Raw genomic sequence first — 17,619 nt, 5'->3', positions numbered from 1 at the left:
GTTTAGACAGGGTTAAAATGTTGGGATGTTTTGACTAGTTACAAACATTTTTAACCACATGTTTTTCAAGTCAAGAACTTCACTGAATGTGCCAGTTTCCTGTGGACAGTTTCACTTTTGATGAACTGGCCTTTTTCTACCAAAAATGCTGTCTTGGAAAATTCCCAACCAATGCTCCCTATAACCACACCAAACCATTGGTCCATCTAAGGGCATGTGTACACTGCCCACGTTACAGCGCGGCCGCGGCAGCTAAGTCACCACTGGCTAACACCAGATGCTTCAAAGGAAGAAAAGAAGCACACAGGGTTCCTAGCTAGTCATACCACCCTGTACTTGGGAAAGAAGGAGGGAATTTCCATTCTAAGAGCCCTAGAGCGATCAGTTTACACCCCGGAGCTTGAGCTTTGATTATCTTTATCAGCTTGCATAACTACAAACAGCGACGAACTGGCCATGTCACAGGTCAGGACACTATGCTATGCTCATAGACCACAGCAGCTATGCCTTTTGCTTAGCAGAGATTCTCACACATGCATCCCTTAGCCTGCTCCCTTGTGTAGATCCTTCCACCCAAACATTCTCCTCTACATCCCTGGTAGATGGTCTGTATTTGTGTTCAGCACAATTACAAATTACAGGCTATTTCCTAGCAAAAATATTTACTATTTTCAGGATGCTTGAGCATTACACATATCATGGGACAAGTCCATCTGGCTACGAATGTTGTTGGTGCATAAGAAATCATCTAGTCAAAGCCCTTCTAAAAATCTAGCTGCTATGAGTCACTTGGTAACTCCCTGCAGCAGAGTTCCATAGCCTGTCTATACCCTGCCTAAAGGAGTCCTGTGTTTCCCTGTATCAATTCCAAATTGATTGGCCATTAGTGGAACCAAATGAGCTCTCAGCATTTGTGTTTGACGTTCCCTAGTTTTTCTGACACTTGAACCAAAAAACCTCACGTCAGTCTCAAACTTGGCAAGGTTTTCAGAGTATGTGTAGAGCTGGGGTGAGAGGAAAAGTGGCACAAGGAGCGTTAACCTGCCAGCGGGAAATCAAGAACCCCACTGCAGACAGATTTCCGAGTGGTAGCTGTGTTAGTCTGTATCAGCAAAAACAACAAGGAGTCCTTGTGGCACTTTAGAGACTAACAAATTAATTTGGGAATAAGCTTTCATGGGCTAAAACCCACTTCATCAGATGCATGGAGTGGAAGTGGGTTTTAGCCCAGGAAAGCTTATGCCCAACTAAATTTGTTAGTCTCTAAAGTGCCACTAGGACTCCTCGCTGTTTTTACTGCAGATAGAGTGGTTTCAATCATTTGTTGGCAATTCTGTTATTTAAGGGCTAGGACTCAGGATTCTATACTCATCTCTATCTCTCGTCAACTGTGAGACTTTTGGCAAATCACCTCAACTCCATGGGCCTCTGCTTCTCCCTCTTCTCTCCCCCGCCCCCCGGCCCCGTTTTTCTCATCTTTTTTAACTGCAAGCTCTGGGTCAGGGACTGTCTCTCGCTATGTGTTTGTACAGTGCCTAGCACAATAGACGGCGCGTATAGGGTTGCCAGTTTTGGTTGGACGTATTAGTGGAGATTTAATCACATGACATAATCTTTAATTCAAGATTAATCTTTAATTCCTGGAGACTCCAGGCCAATCCTGGAGGGTTGGCAGCCCTAGGCGGATAGCATAGGCATGGGAAGGCTGTGCCTCCCCAAATAGTTTGGCGTGACCCTGCCCATGCTCCACTCCCAGGACCTCTCCTGCCTGCTTCCAGTTCCCTTCCCACTCTTCGGTGTCCAGCCAAGAGTCTGAGGTAGGCAGGCTAGGGCTGGTGAGCACAAGGCCCAGCACCACCCATCCGTCCAATGCTGGGGACACTGGGACCACGCTGCCCACCCAGTGCTCTGGGGCCGGGGGCGCTCCAGCCATGCCACCCACCCCAGCACACTGAGGCTGAGGGCACACAGGGGAGCCAGTGGCCATGGAGGGGAGGGGGCGGTGTGCTCCAAGCTCTGGCGCGGGAGGGGGGCTGGAAGAGATGGGGCGGGGCCTTGGGCAGAGGGGAAAGGGCCAGGGACTAACCTCCCCCAACGGCGCATTCACCCGCCACCCATGCCTAGCACAATGAAGGACCAATCTTGTTTGATGTTACAGATAAATAACAACAATGTGAATACATTCAAAGGACCCTTCATTTGAAACAGCATTCATGGAGCCTATTGATTTGAACTGGTGCACGGAGTTATTTTGATGGCAGGGGACTATGTTTTTTTTAAAAGAAGAGGGTTTCCTTTTATACAGTGAAATAGTTTTCCAAAGGAGGAGTTGAAAGCCCCATCACTTGGGTCATTTTAAACTAAATTCAGGCACTATGTTGTAGGGTAGTCATAGAACCATGGAACCATGGCGTCAGAAGGGACCTCAAGGGTCATCTAGTCTAACCCCCTGCCAAGATGCAGGATTTGTTGTGTCTAAATACATTTCATGGGCAGGAAACAATGGACTGGAGGACATAGTTGAGATTTTTTCACCCTCTGAGGCCTACCATTTAGAGTCATAGAGATGAAGGCCAAACTATCTAGTCTAACCTCGTCTATATCACAGGCCATTAAGTACCACCCAGCCACCCCCGTCCCAAGCCCAACAGCCAGAATTATACCAACGTATTACAGCCCTCCGGAGACTCACCGATGGTATGCCACAGCCAGAGAACAGGAGGGACTGGTGCATGGTGCACCAAGAATTCTGTTTCATTTTGTGTCTGTCCATTTCTCAGTGACTTTTCCCGCCTAAAATCCCCTAAGCATGTGCAGCATTTGAGATGCACTAAACAGCAGGATTTGAGCCTCCAACCTCCAGCAGTGACCTCTATCACTCAAGCTAAGCTACCAAGGACTAGAATCACAAAGGGTGCTTAGGTGCTGCAACAGCTAACTCCTAGGTGCCCTGCCACCAGTCGAATTCACAGCCATTGGAAGTCAAGGAGAGTAAGGTGCCCAAGTCACTTAGGCTATTAAAAATATATGAAGGATATTAAATATTATAAATCTCCTTTTAATGAGACCCTTGACCTCTCCATAGGTCGCTTTTCAATGGAATATAATATGGGCTGTAGCCAACTGGCTACTTACACGTATATGTAAGAGAGACACTATTCCACTGCCCTCTGCTGAGTGGAATCCTACTGTGTGTCATAGGCCTTTTACTGTGAAAGCTGAAAGAGTTTAAGGCAGAATAATCTGCTTTCTGTCCTCACCACTGCTGTGATGTTCAGAGCATCTACAGCACAAAGCACAGTGACCATTTGAAATTCCTAGTCGGCCACTACAATATAGTTCTCATTAACTTACTCTCAGGAAGATCACCAACCTTAGCCCAGAGGTATCCTATCCTTCTGTCAGTTTCTCTTACCTTCCCTTTTTCAAGGGTTATTCAGATCTCATGTTCACATCAGGTTACCCCTCATCTCTTTCTTTTGAAAGAGACATTCCTCCGTTTTTACCATCGCACCAGTCAACACTGAGCTGTAATGATACTTTGCATCTTCCATCCAAGACACTCTATAAACATCAACAAATTTAGCCTTGCAAACTCCCTGGGAGATAAGTTTGATTGTCCGCTGTGTTCCTGATAAGGAAGCTGAGGGACAGAGAGAGATTAGGTGACTTTTGCTCAAGGTCACAGAGGAAGCCTGCATAAGAACTGGAAATAAAACCTCAGGTCTCCTGACTCCTGGTCTTCCTTACTTCTCCTTGCTGATAATATCACTTTCCCCCTCTGCCCACATGTCTCTGGCTGGATCAGGAATGTCCTGCATGGAGCATGCAGTTGGGAAGTTCTGGGGGATAGAACCTCAAGATACTATGGGCAAGAATTTCAAAAATGGCTAGAAAAACGAGTCTGGTAGCACCTTAAAGACTAGCAGATTTATTTGGGCATAAGCTTTCATGGGTAAAAACCCACTTCTTCAGATGCATGGAGATGCCATGCATCTAAAGAAGTGGGTTTTTACCCATGAAAGCTTATGCCCAAATAAATGTTAGTCTTTAAAGTGCCACCAGACTCCTCATTATTTTTGTGGATACAGACTAACACAACTACCCCTCTGAAAAGTGGCTAGTGATTTTGAGTGCCTATATCTTAGGGGCCCAGTTTCAGACATCTTCAAGGGCCCTGACTTTCAGAAAGTGCCAAGCGCCCACCTTCTGAGACTCAGCCCCCTTTGAATTGTCTAAAATTAGGCACTTAAAAGATTGCAGCAGACAAAATTACTAAGTCACTTTTGAAAATCTCAGCCACCATTGTGAGCAATATGAGATTTTAATGTGCCGAAGCCAGAGACTCAGTGACCTTCTGCTGCAGGGGTAAACAGTAGTTAAAATGCTCTTAAGCCTACATCCCCATTAACCTTCTCCTACCAGCTGACTTTCCAGAAGCCCTCTTCAAGTTGTAACGAGCTGCCTGTCTCCTGCTACCAGAACCACCCAGAGAGGAATGAGGCTCGCTGACAAATGCATTGCACTCTCCTCTTATCTTTACTAAGTTTCTTGCATTTTTATATGGCACCTTAATAACCCCTCATTTCCATTACAAGTGCATGCTTTCCTTCTGCTTATCTGTATCTCTATGCACTCCTTCTCCATTCCTGCAGCCACACCGCCTGGGGCTATGACCTGGTGAGCTCTCCAAAGCTTAACAGGGTCAAGTCTGCTTAGTAATTGGATGAAGGTCCTCAGATCGAATATGTTGCAGGAAGTGATTCACTAGATGGCACTCTTCTATGTGCATCAATACTGAGCCCACTGTCCCAGCCTAAAGTTAGAGGTGAGAGATGAGATGCAAATCCAATGTCTCAATCCCACGTGGTCATTAAAAGATCCCCTGGCATTATCTCAAGGGTAGGATTGTTAACCTCAGTGCTCTGGGCCAGATTTCAGCTACACTCTGCCTGACTCAATTCCTCATGTAGTTACAATTGGTTACAGTGCTGTTCACTTCCTGTTGCATGCTGTTAAACAGCTGCTGTGTTCCACCCTAGAGGCAGCTGCATTTCACTGGCCGTTGAGCAACCCCTACATGTATAGTCTGTAAAGTGCTCTGGGATCTTTCCACATGAGAAGTGCTATATAAAACCTGAAGTTATTGTTAAGGAAAAGAATTAAAAATACCTCCAGAGCTGAAGAGTTTCTGTACATGTGTAACCTACACACATGTGGGAATGGTGCTGTGCCACCAAGACCACTTACAGATTAATGAGTCTGCTCTACAGCTTTAGCTAAGGGCCATGTGGCTTTTAGCTCATGCACTTAGCTCCAGGGGTCCCAGGTTCGATCCTGCCCGCCAGCAACCGGGGTCTGTCGGTGTTACACATGCTTGACTAAAAGTATCTTCTCCCTTACTTGTATGCACTCAGTGACTTTCTAACCTTTATAAGCATGCTGAAGCTGTGTTCCAGGACATTGCTCATGCCTTTTGCTTGTAATTTCCTGCATGCTATTTTATTTGCATATTGTTGAATTTGGTAGTATCCCAGAGGGAAGAGCCAATGCACGGGTTCTGGCTCAAGTATTCAAGCTAGTCAGGACCTCTCTGTTAACACGCAATATTGGTTTCGATCCTGAGAACACGTTAGGGTTTTGACTTGGCTTGTTAAATACTCTCCATATTACTAAGTGCAAATAACTGATTGAGCAGCCAGAAGTTAAAGCCATATGTTCCCATTCATAGCAATTAGAATGGACTAAGGTCCACGAAACCTGGTAAAAAAAAAACACAAAAAAAACCCGACGAGTAAAGTTATTGAGCCAGATCATCAACTGGTGTAAATATGGCATAGAGCCGTTGAAGTCAATGGATCTACACCAATTTAAACTAGCTGAAAATCTGCCTCTATGGCTATATTTGTATTACAGAACAATCCTGATTATCCAAACAACATGGGTGACACCAAATTTGTTTGGATAACTGGAATTGCATAGACAAGGAGTTAGCTTGTTAGGGAGATTTGTAAAGGGTCTCCAAGAGGCTGGATTATCATGATTGATCATCATGTTTTCCCTACACCAGAGCCAGTTGGAACCTTTTAGATTAAATGTTTTTTGTCAAAAAATGCTGCTCCATTGGGTTTCATGGAGACGTATCGATTTTGACGGGAAGGTTTCTGAGGTCTAGGGCGGGCTCTCTGGTCACTTCCAAAGAGAGAGAAAGACCCAAATTGGAAAGCTGAACTTACAGATCCAAAGCTAGATATTTCAACACTATTCCATTTTCACAAAGACATTTGAAAAATTTTGTATCCTTCCACTGTGGAATGAAAGCAAAATGTGAAAGCTGTCATGTAATGGAATTGTTCTCCGGCCACTCTAGTTATGGCTCAAGTGAATCATAGAATCATAGAATATCAGGGTTGGAAGGAACCTCAGGAGGTCATCTAGTCCAACCTCCTGCTCAAAGCAGGACCAATCCCCAACTAAATCATCCCAGCCAGGGCTTTGTCAAGCCTGACCTTAAAAACCTCTAAGGAAGGAGATTCCACCACCTCCCTAGGTAACACATTCCAGTGCTTCATCACCCTCCTAGTGAAAAAGTTTTCCCTAATATCCAACCTAAACCTCCCCCACTGCAACTTGAGACCATTACTCCTTGTTCTGTCATCTGCTACCACTGAAGTGCATAAAGGAAGGTCTTCCCAGAGACTTAGCTACTCAACCTCATGATGAGAACCCCTTTCAGTTGACCCAGCCAAAGGCTAAAAAGATTGTCGCCAACATTCCCAGGTGAAGAGCCAGACATGACAACAATCCTTTTAGGTAGCTCAGGGACCTGGCACCGAATTGGGCAAATAGACAAACCTTCAAGCACACATAAGTATGAGGAATAAACAGGAAGAACTGGAAGTATTAATACATATGCTCAATTATGGTTTACTTGGCATCACAGACATGGTGGGATAAGTCTCATGACTGGATTTTGGTATACAGGAGTATCGCTTGTTCAGGAAGGACAAGCAGGATAAAAAGTGATGAGGTGTTGCATTGTATATCAAGAATATGTACACTTGTGCTGAGGTCCAGAAGGAGGTGAGGGGCAGACCAGTTGAAATTCTCTGGGTAAAGATAAAAGGGATAAAGAATAGGGGTGATGTCATGGTAGGGATCTACTAGCAACCACCAATCAGGAAGAGGAGGTGGATGAGGCATTTCTAGAACACATCACAGAAATATCCAAAACACAAGACCTGGTAATAATGGATGACTTGAGCTACCCAGTCATCTGTTAGAAAAGTAATATGGCAAAACACAAAATGTCCAGTATATTCTTAGAATGTATTAAGGAAAAACGTATGTTTCAGAAAAGGGAGGATGTAACAAGAGCGACAGTCATTTTAGACTTGATTCTGATCAATAGGGAGGAATTGGTAGCAAATCTGAAGGTGGAAGGCAATTTGGGTGAAAGTGACCATTAAATGATAGATTTCATGATGCTAAGGAGAGGCGGGAGTAAGAGCAGCAGAATAAGGACAATGGACTTCAAAAAAGCAGATCTCAACAAATGCAGAGAACTGGTAGGTAAGGTCCCATGGTAGGAAAATCTAAGGGAGAAAGGAGTTCAGGAAAGCTGTCAGTTTCTCAAGGAGGCAATTTTGAAGGTACAACTGCAAACGATTCTGATGCTATAGTAAGATAGGAAGCACAGTAAGAGGGCAATATGGCTCCACCTGGAACTCTTTAATGACCTCGAAATCAAAAAGGAATACTACAGAAAGTGGAAATATGGATGAATTGCTAAGGATGAGTACAAAAGAATGGGACAACCATGCAGTGACACAAAATGAGTTACACCTAGCAAGGGACATAAAAGGCAAAAATAAGAGGTTATTTAAATATATTAGGAGCAAGAGAAAAACTAAGAAAATGTAGGTCCTCTACTTAGCAGAGAAGAAGAGTTATTATGGATGACATTAAGAAGGCTAATGAGTTGAATGCCTATTTTGCTACAATTTTCATGAAAAATGTTCATGATGTTCAGATATGCAACACAATTAGAATTAACAGCAAAGGGGAAGGAACGCAAGCCAAACCAGGGAAAGAACAGGTTAAAGAATATTTAGATAAGTTAGATAGATTCAAGTTGAAGGACAGGATTAGAATTTAAAATGACCTTGACAATGCAGAGAATTGGTCTGAATTCAACAGATGAAATTCAATAAAGACAAATGAAAAGTCCTTCACTTAGGAAGGAAAACTCAAATGCACAACTACAGATTGAGGAATAAATGGGTAGTTGGTAGTACCGCTGAAAAAAGATCTGGGGGTTATAGTGGATCACAGATTGAATGAGAGTGAACAATGTGATGCATCTGCAAAAAAAAAAAGGCTAATATCATTCAGGGGTGTATTAACAAGAGTGTTGTACATAAGACAGGGGAGGTAATTGTCCAGTTGTACTCAGCACTGGTGAGGCTTCAGCTGGAGCACTGTGTCCAGTTCTGGGTGCCACACTTTAGGGAAGATGCAGTGAAATTGGTGAGAGTCCAGAGGAGAGCAATCAAAATGATCAAAGGTTTAGAGAAGTTTAAAAAATTGGACATGTTTAGTCTTGAGAAAAGAAGACAGGGGGAACCTGATAACAGTCTTCAGCTATAGTAAGAGCTGTTATAAAGAGGACTCTGATCAATTGTTCTCCGTGTCCACTGAAGGTGGGACAAGAAGTGATGGGCTTAATCTGCAACAAGGAACATTTAGGTTAGATACTAGGAAAAACTTTCTAACTATAAGGGTAGTTAAGCTCTGAAATAGGCTTCTAAGGGAGGTTGTGGAATCCCCGTCATGGGAGGTTTTTAAGAACAGGCTGGACAAACATCTGTCAGGGATGGTCTAGAAATACTCGGCCTGGCCTCAGCAGCAGGGGCTGGACTGGATGACTTCTTGAGATCCCTTCCAGCCCAGCATTTCTATGATTCTATAAGATGCAGTGTATTGGACGCAGCATCCGGGTGAGCTGGTCAGGTAGCGGAAAGAGCATGTTTCGAGGAAAGATGAGGAGGCTGACACTTGGTGTGCATGGTGCGGGAAGCAGACTGCTGGAATAGCAGGCCGTCCTGGTGTTTTCCCAACTGCCAACCATCAGCAGTCCCCAACATGATATGGAACCAGCCATGCCATTTGCAGAGCCCTGAAAAGGCTGGCTGGGCTAGTCACAGGGCTCTGAAAAGTGTGTGGTTTATCTGGCCTTGGCCCCACTGCCAGAGAGTGGAGTCTGGCAGCAAAGAGACGTCTCCCCTTCCACAGGGGTGACTGGGGTCCAGTCTATATGTACCTGAACCAGTGCTGGATGCTGGAACGCAGAGAGCCCCATTTGGCCATTTGCTTACTAGAGCCTGACCCAAAGTCCATTGTGTGGAGACTTTCCACTGACTTCAGTGGGTGTTGAGTCAGGGCCAGCCCTGACTCATTGTGTCTTCCAGTGCTGGGAATGGCCCGGCCTGGAAATGGGATTCTTAAGCCAGGAGGCAGGTTTCCTAGCCTGCTGCTGTGTTCTTCAGAGGAGGCGCTCATGTCAGTCCGTTGGGAAGGGTCACTCATGTTCGCCACTCAGTAACAGATCCCTGCATCCTTCCCTCTTCCACAGCTACCCGGGAGTCGGCCTTCGTCCACGCCATCGCCTCTGCGGGTGTTGCTTTTGCGGTGACCAGATCCTGTGCCGAGGGCTCGGCCACCATCTGCGGCTGCGATACCCGCCACAAGGGGCCCCCCGGGGAAGGCTGGAAATGGGGAGGCTGCAGTGAGGATGTGGAGTTTGGGACCATGGTGTCTCGAGAGTTCGCGGACGCCCGGGAGAACAGGCCGGATGCTCGGTCAGCCATGAACAGGCATAACAACGAAGCTGGGAGGACAGTAAGGCCGTCCGGTTTCATTTTATTGAGTCCCTAAAAACATTTCCTTCCACCCCCACCCCCGAAAATCCTAGGTGAACGGCGAAAAGAAGCTCAGGTGAACTGGGTTCAACACTGTAGCCCCCTACTGCCCAGTGCGTGTTATAGATTCTCCTCTGTGCCTGATCTGCAGAGGATATGAGTCTGCTATAGCTGCCAGCTATGGGTCTTAGGCCTAGATCCTCAAAGGCTTTTAGGTGCCTAACTCCCATTGAGGGCATGCCTTTGAGGATCTGGGCCTTAGCCTGTTAGTTCAAGCCACGGAAGCTCATGTGCTCAGTTCTGAAGATCTTAGGTTCAGTCCAAATGAAAACTAAGAGGATGGTCATCACATACAGACTTCCCTGTGCTCAGAGCCTGGTTTCTGTGCCTCTTCACACCTAGCAGGTGCCTAAAATAGCCCCATATTTACTCTCAGTGCCTGGGGTTAGCACCAACCTGCCATGGGGGAAAGGGCTTGCTGGCAACTGGGCAATTTCAGGACAAGGCTTCAGTCTGTCCATCCTGCGCACCTGCTTCCTAGCACCACCAGGAAACTTTCTTGGCTTGGAGCTAACTTCTCCAACCCTCACCCCACTATATGCCTCACAAAAGTTGCTTTGTGTTCTTTCCCCCCTACAGAGAGACCTCATGGTTCATCCTATATAGGGACCAAACTTAATTAAATCATAAAATCAAAATAGCTAACCTGATCCTACTCCCTTATTAAGTTGTTATTGACAATGGGGGAAGGAGTGGGGTCTATCCACTTCCATAGAAACATATGACTACAAAGTAGTCACTCCTCCAATATGGAGTTCCACTACTGTATGTAACCACAGTCCGGAACAGGCCAAAACCTCAGAGCGAGATCATCAACTGATGGAGATGGGTGAAGCTCCATTGAAGCCAATGGAGTTATTCCAGTCTACACCAGCTGAGAATCTGGCCCAAGATGGGGAGCACAGACCTTTAAAATTCAAGATGAAGTCCCACCACAAAATGAGGGATGCAGCAACTAAATAGCAGAAGAAGGAAGCAAGACATGTCCCTGTGGTCATTTGACATAAAGTTGTCCATCGGGTCCTGGGTACCATGGGTTACTCAGCATTTCTGATGGCAGTAAAAGACAGGGATAAAGAGTACCACCACACAGTTGGGTAGGATGGAAATGAGGGATTTGTCTCATAATGCGAATCAATAAAAAGATACAATATTAGCTGTAAGTTCAACAGTGACAATTTAGGCTCTTGTTCGGGCTATCTTCATCTTCAGTCCATCCTCAAGACTCCGATCCCATTTTAGGCCCCTTACAGATATCATAGATCAGATAGAAAATGGCACAACATTAACACTGAAATCCTGTTGCTTCAGAAATAGCATATGTTTTCCATTCACACCATGTTAACACTCATTAGGTGCACAAGTTCCAATCCTCTGGATTCAAGTATTTCCAGCTAATAAAACTAAGCAGTAGGGGAAGTCGGAACCAGTTTTCATAAGAATTCAAATCCAATCTCCAGACCAAAAGCTTTGACTGAGATTTGGATGATTATATGAACCAAACATTTTGCAGTTCTCCCATTGCTAATTACAATCTCTTTGGCAGTGAATGAAGCTGCCTAACTGGCACAAAAAAAACCACCCAGAAAATGTTGATCACACATTGTAGTTGCTGATTCATGGCAAATTTTTTGGATTTAGCTTGGTACTAGTCTGTTCATGCATTCATAAATTTGCTGATCATCTCTGAATAACACAGCTTATTGAGTAAATTGTATCAGGCTATCTTCCACCTCAGAAATGGTGGTGAACAGTGCCTTGGAAATGTGGATCAATTTCAGCCATGGGTGAGGCAAACATAAGTCTCATTGAAGCCAATGGTGATTTCTTCCATTTAGACCAGGACTGACGTTCACCCGCTCCATCTGGTAACCATGACACCCATAGATGCAGCATTGCCAACACCAAGCATTCAAAAAACTCAAGAGTCAGGCTTCTCAAATCATGAGACTGGCTTAAAAAATAATCATACATTTTGTGTTCTTTTCATTTACCTGCTGGTTTCTGTACCTTTAGCAACTTGGGGGGGCAGGGGAGGCTAGAAACTTACTTTTTGTTTTTTCAAATGAAAGCTGAGATTCTCACCTATTCACATGCCTCCAGGAGCTGGGGCCTTAAGGAAAACACCAACTACCATGAGGCTCGTGATAAAATTGCAAGAATTGGCAACACTGCGAGCTGTGCTTTCAGCTGTCAAGGTGTGACCTGCTCAACACACTGTTGAGAGGCCTGTGAAGAAAATCTTAGGGTTCAGCAGGAAGTGGCACTGGTGATTCAGCAGGTGACATTCTCCTCCTTGACTTGAGTCTCTTTTGCAAGAAAAGGGAGCTCTGATGACCGGGCTAAATTGTCGTTTGGATAATCATAGCACATTTCGCCCATGAATTCTCCCTGCAGTTTAAATCGGCTTATGAATCCTTCTTCACTCCCTGTCCTAAAGTATTATTTGGCTTGGCTAAGTGCCATTCAGAAGCTGCTGTATTCCACCTCAGAGGTGTCTGCATTTCCCTCCTGAGCAAAGTGATCCTTGAGTGTGAATATAGCTATAGAAATATTTACACACATGGGTACAGGAATGACTTCACCTGTCATTGAAAGTACTTTATGGAGACCACGTCCAATCCCTGACTGGTGTATACCAGTGTAGTTAATGAAACTAAATTGGTTTACACCAGCTGAGGAACTAGACCTCTGCCTAGGATTCTTTGGGATGAGAAGTGTTAGGTAAATAACAGAATGTATTATTGATCCATATTATGGGCTAATAGTTTCCCTTTTCCATTTTTCTCTCTTTTCTAGTCCATTATTGATCACATGCATCTGAAGTGCAAATGTCATGGTCTGTCAGGCAGCTGTGAGGTGAAGACGTGCTGGTGGTCCCAGCCAGACTTCAGGGTCATCGGTGACTATCTCAAGGACAAGTACGACAGCGCTTCTGAAATGGTGGTGGAGAAGCATCGGGAGTCCCGTGGCTGGGTCGAGACGCTCAGGCCCAAGTACAACTTCTTCAAGGCCCCAACTGAGAGAGACCTGGTTTACTACGAGAACTCACCAAACTTTTGTGAGCCAAACCCCGAGACGGGCTCCTTTGGGACCCGCGACCGGATCTGCAATGTCACCTCCCACGGGATAGACGGATGCGACCTTCTGTGCTGCGGCCGCGGGCACAACACAAGGACTGAGAAACGGAAAGAGAAGTGCCACTGTATCTTCCACTGGTGCTGCTACGTCAGCTGCCAGGAATGCATACGAGTCTACGATGTTCACACGTGCAAGTAAAGCAGGGATTCCCTGGACAGGCTCCGTGTGGAGAAACGGATTTGAGCCTGCTTCTTCTGAGGTTGTGTAGATGGGAAAGATCTACTTTTTTTTATAGTAAAAGAAAAAATAAAAAAGGCTAAAACTGGCTGGATAGAATAGATCTAATGACTTCTTGGTCGTCCCAAGATGCATCTGGAGGCTAACATTACAAATATGGAACGCCATGCAAAATGATTATGCACCGGTTAGGAGACTGTGATTCCTTTAACTACCCAACAGCACAGAACTGCAGAGATGATTGTTAGCGGGAGCATGATTCTTTCCTCTTCTCTCTACTAACCTGAAGAGACTCATGCTATTAAGTGTCCTTTGAAAGACTTGCAACTTCCTAAACACCTCCTGTTCCCAACCCAATCGGAAGAGGTGATGTCAGACAACAGCTCTCAACGTATTGAGATCCTTTCCAAGCCCCAGCAACCAGAGTCTGTGTGCAACATGAATGGCAAAAAATTAAAATAAAGTAAAATATTCAATTCACTAAAAAAACAAACAAACAAACCCTTCTTCCATGTCTTCCGGGAACAGGGGAATTCTGCAAACATTCCTTAGTGCTGTAGAATGGATGAGCTCTTAGCATGAACTTTTTAACATAGTGGTTTCTGCCAGATTTGACATAGGATGCAGGAACCCATTTAGTCACTTCTGCAGAGGAAGAGACTGCTGACGAATTACTACCAAGGTCCCACTGACACCAGTGCAAAAGGTGTGGTAGATGCTGTGATCTCTAGACACATGGTGCATGCCTTATGTAAAAACTCAGTGCCCAGAAGGGGACCCAGCAAACGCATGGCCACACCAGCAGACATTGACCCAACTGTGACCTCTGGAGGCAGGGGTGTGACTCAGCCGATTAGAAGGAGGATGCCCGTTGAGACGTGCAGTGGGGTAGGGCACAAACCACCTGTGATTAAGGTGATGAGGACATCGTTTCTTTGCACCAGAAGCCAGCAAGGAAAGGAGAGCAGGAAAGGTGTTTCCCCACCTCTGGTTAAGAAACAAAGTAACATTGGAAAGTGCACTTAGTTAATTTCATCCTCTCCGTACAGCTCATGCAGGCTAATTCGGGGGGCTCAGCAGAACCCTCAGAACCGAACTCTGTTGGGAACAGCGGTTCTGAAGGACTGCACGGTATGTGTTGCTAGACAAACCCTGAACTGGAACAGCCTTGGACTCTGGCCAAGTTTGGAACCAGATCCAACCTCTGCAACTAGTGTCTCTATAACAGGCCAAATCAAAACCCTGGTGTCTGAACCACCCTCGACTTGGGGAAAGTTTGGATCCAGATCCAAATCCCATCTCTGCAGCACGGCCCTATCTCTGCTGTTAAACCGTTTCACCTCTTTGACTCCATCCCTTTGCCTGTGTTGCAAACTGTCGTACCTCTGAGACCTAGATTGGGCTTGCCAATTTACAGTAACAAATGTAACTTGCTGCATGATAATCCGGGCTCCACCTGCGGTTGTGGGTTCTCAGGCCTGACTCTCCACTCCCTCACACTGGCTTTTACAGCAGTATAACCCTATTGGCTTGGGTTGCATTATTCCTGATTTATACTGGGGTAAGTGAGAGGTGAATGAAGCACAGAGTCATGGCACACTTAGCCTTTGCCTCCTTCATGTCTCACCCTCTTTTCCCCACCCGCTGGGGGTCCCATCTAGAGAAATGGGAAATGGACTGATTTTTTTATTTTATTTTTTTTGCCATCAAGCATTGCAGAAATGGAAATGAGGACTGACTGCCATGGGAGCTGGATCACGCCTCTGGGCTAGGTTGGGACTGCACACCTGAGTGGGGAAATACAAGCACCCCCTCGATCCCCAGATGCTGGCTTGCTCTCTGCAACCCGAGCAGGTGAGTGGGGAGAGTGCAGCCGAGACAAGGAATGAACGGAGCTTAATCTCCACGGGGAGGGAGTTGTGCCCCAGAGGCATGTCTCTGAGTCCCAGCGCCTCCCGGACTATTTCTAAATTGAGCTGCGCCCAGAGGCACAAGCTAGCCCTCTGAATTGACGGGGTCAATTTTGTCTACTCTGTGTGTAAAGGCTGACTGATGCCAGAGTGTCTTCATCTGGGCTTTAGAAAAAGGAGAGAACGTATAAATAGAGAATTAGGCATGGTTTTGCATCCCTGCCCATCCTGGCTCATAGCCATTGCAGAAGGAAATGGCCCAGGATAGGGATATTTGTGCGCCAGCTTTAAAAGGAAGGGAAACAGCTGGACATTTTAGAGAATCTTGTCTAAGTGGAAGGAATCCTTAAAACAAACAAACTGGAAAAGATTTGGTAAGGAAAAAAAAAAAGCTCATGATCCAGGGACAGCAAACACATGGGCAGATGCTAGGCCTGTCGCTTAATGCACTTCTAGAAGGAGCTCACATGCCTTGAGGATGAGGGCTGTGCCAGAGTCTGAATAGCACAGAGCACAAGTGTGGGTTTAACAATCATTGGGGGCTAACTTCACTGCTGGTGCAATGCCATTGACTTTCAATGGGATTAGGCCAGCAGAGAATTTAGCCCTTATACATTAAAGTAAGGTAGTTTAAAACCTTCCCTGCTTAACACCCACGCAAAGACTTGAGTTAGGGGTTCTCAATGTCCCTGGGGAGAACCGGCCAGCCTGACTCTGGTCTCACATCACTTCTGCAGCATGCTAGCTCCACCAAGAGTTACTTCTGATTTACCCCACTGTGAGTGCAATCAGAATCAAGCCCACCATCGCTGGCTCTCAGCTCTGCTTGGGAAGTGTGAGGAAAAGTCTAGGCACTTGCTAAGCAATGGCCTGTTCTGGGGAACACACAAAATCTTGAGTCTAAATTATGGCAGATGGGTAAAATGAGAAATGGATCTGCAGTGAAGATGGGCCTCAAGCTGCCACATTCAGACTGGGGTTCAGATTTCAAACAGCTTAACATTTGTGGGTGGCCCCTGCAGAACCAAGGATTTTGAACTAGGCCCATATCCAATTTCTCAACATCTTTCTTTTTGTAATGTAAATATTCATCATCATGTAGCCTAAGGAGGTGATCCAGCCCCCATTTAAACCAGCGGAAAGACAACTGCATGTGTTCTGTTAATGACTCCAAATGCATTTGTGAGTTCTAGTCCCAGGTCTGACTCTTCAGAGGAGAGAGAGATGGTTTAGCCAGAGGTCTGGGAGCCAGAGGTCTGCTAGCCCTGAGACCTTGGACAAGTCATTGGGACCTTATGTTACAAAACTGGCCACTGATTTTGGGCATCCAATCTGAGGTGTATTAAGGAGTCTCACGTTGAATTTGACATCCAAGACCCAAGGCCACTTCTGGAAAATTAGGGCTACAGCCTCTCTCTGCTTTAGGTTGTCTTATTCTGTAACAGGTGTGATACCATCTGCTCCCCTGAGGTGCCGTATTCATGACTTACTGTCTGGGAAGCATTTTGCAAATGTCAAATGCTAAGAATCACCATAATCTTAAACAGGTTTCACAAAATCTTTCCCTTCCACCTTTATTTATTCTTTACACCCAACACACTTAGGTCAAAAGCCACAGCACCATTCATCTCCTAACACTGACAAATGTGAACTGTCCCACCCACCCTGAATAAAACGCAGTGTTTTTCCCTTGTCTTCTTGCGTGTGACCAAATGTATCTTGGGAGCAGACGGCACATACCGTAAGGATCTGTGTGACAATAACAGAGGGGGAAAGATACATCAAGCCAAGAAACACAGCTGTATAAAGAAAACTACGTAAGAAAGAAAAAAACATAATCCTCTTCTTAAATGCTGCTATTCCACATCTACTGTAGCTATAAAATCAGGCCTGATGGGTCACAATGATCCCTGATACAACTCCATTGCAGCCAGTGGAGGGACCCCAGGGAAGAATTTGGCCTTATTTTGTTTTCTTTCTATGAAAGAAATTGGTTTTTGTTTTGTTTTGGTTGGTTGTTTTGTTTTGTTTTTTGAGTTAGGGGGTGTTTATTTTAGGGTCAAAGGAAGAAAAAGGAAGGGGAAAGGTTTGAAGTTTTCTACCAACCTACCCTCCTCCCCCACAAAACACACACATGGAGATACCTGGTCATGGGTTTGGTGGGTTTCAATTGGGCATTTAGTGTCAGGTACTATGGGTCTGATCCAAAGCATATTGAAGGCAATGGGAATCTTTCCCCTGATTTCAATGGGCTTTGCATCTAGTTTTATGGCAGTTGGGGCCTAAGCCTGAGAGAAGACTGAGTATAACCCACTTTGTAAAGTGTATGTGTGGTGCCCCCCTCTAGTGGCTAGTCTACAGACAGGACAACACCCTACTACTGCAGCCAGCATCACTCCTTTAGCTGAAGT

At 45.4% G+C, this 17,619-nt stretch overlaps 1 protein-coding gene across 2 annotated transcripts in view; it reads left to right on the top strand.

Annotated features, from left to right (window-relative positions):
- Positions 1–13,259, top strand: part of WNT3A (Wnt family member 3A) — a 117,873-nt gene extending 104,614 nt beyond the window's left edge. For both annotated transcript variants that reach the window (XM_073329597.1, XM_073329599.1), the window contains exons 3-4: positions 9,635–9,900; positions 12,780–13,259. In XM_073329597.1, coding sequence (XP_073185698.1) covers positions 9,635–9,900; positions 12,780–13,259 — 746 coding nt within the window. The remainder of the gene's footprint in view (positions 1–9,634; positions 9,901–12,779) is intronic.
- Positions 13,260–17,619: the final 4,360 nt, after the last annotated feature.

The sequence above is a fragment of the Lepidochelys kempii genome, chromosome 2 (assembly GCF_965140265.1).
Source record: "Lepidochelys kempii isolate rLepKem1 chromosome 2, rLepKem1.hap2, whole genome shotgun sequence".
NCBI classification, from domain to species: Eukaryota; Metazoa; Chordata; order Testudines; family Cheloniidae; genus Lepidochelys; species Lepidochelys kempii.
This window is presented reverse-complemented; position numbering and strand designations above follow the sequence as displayed.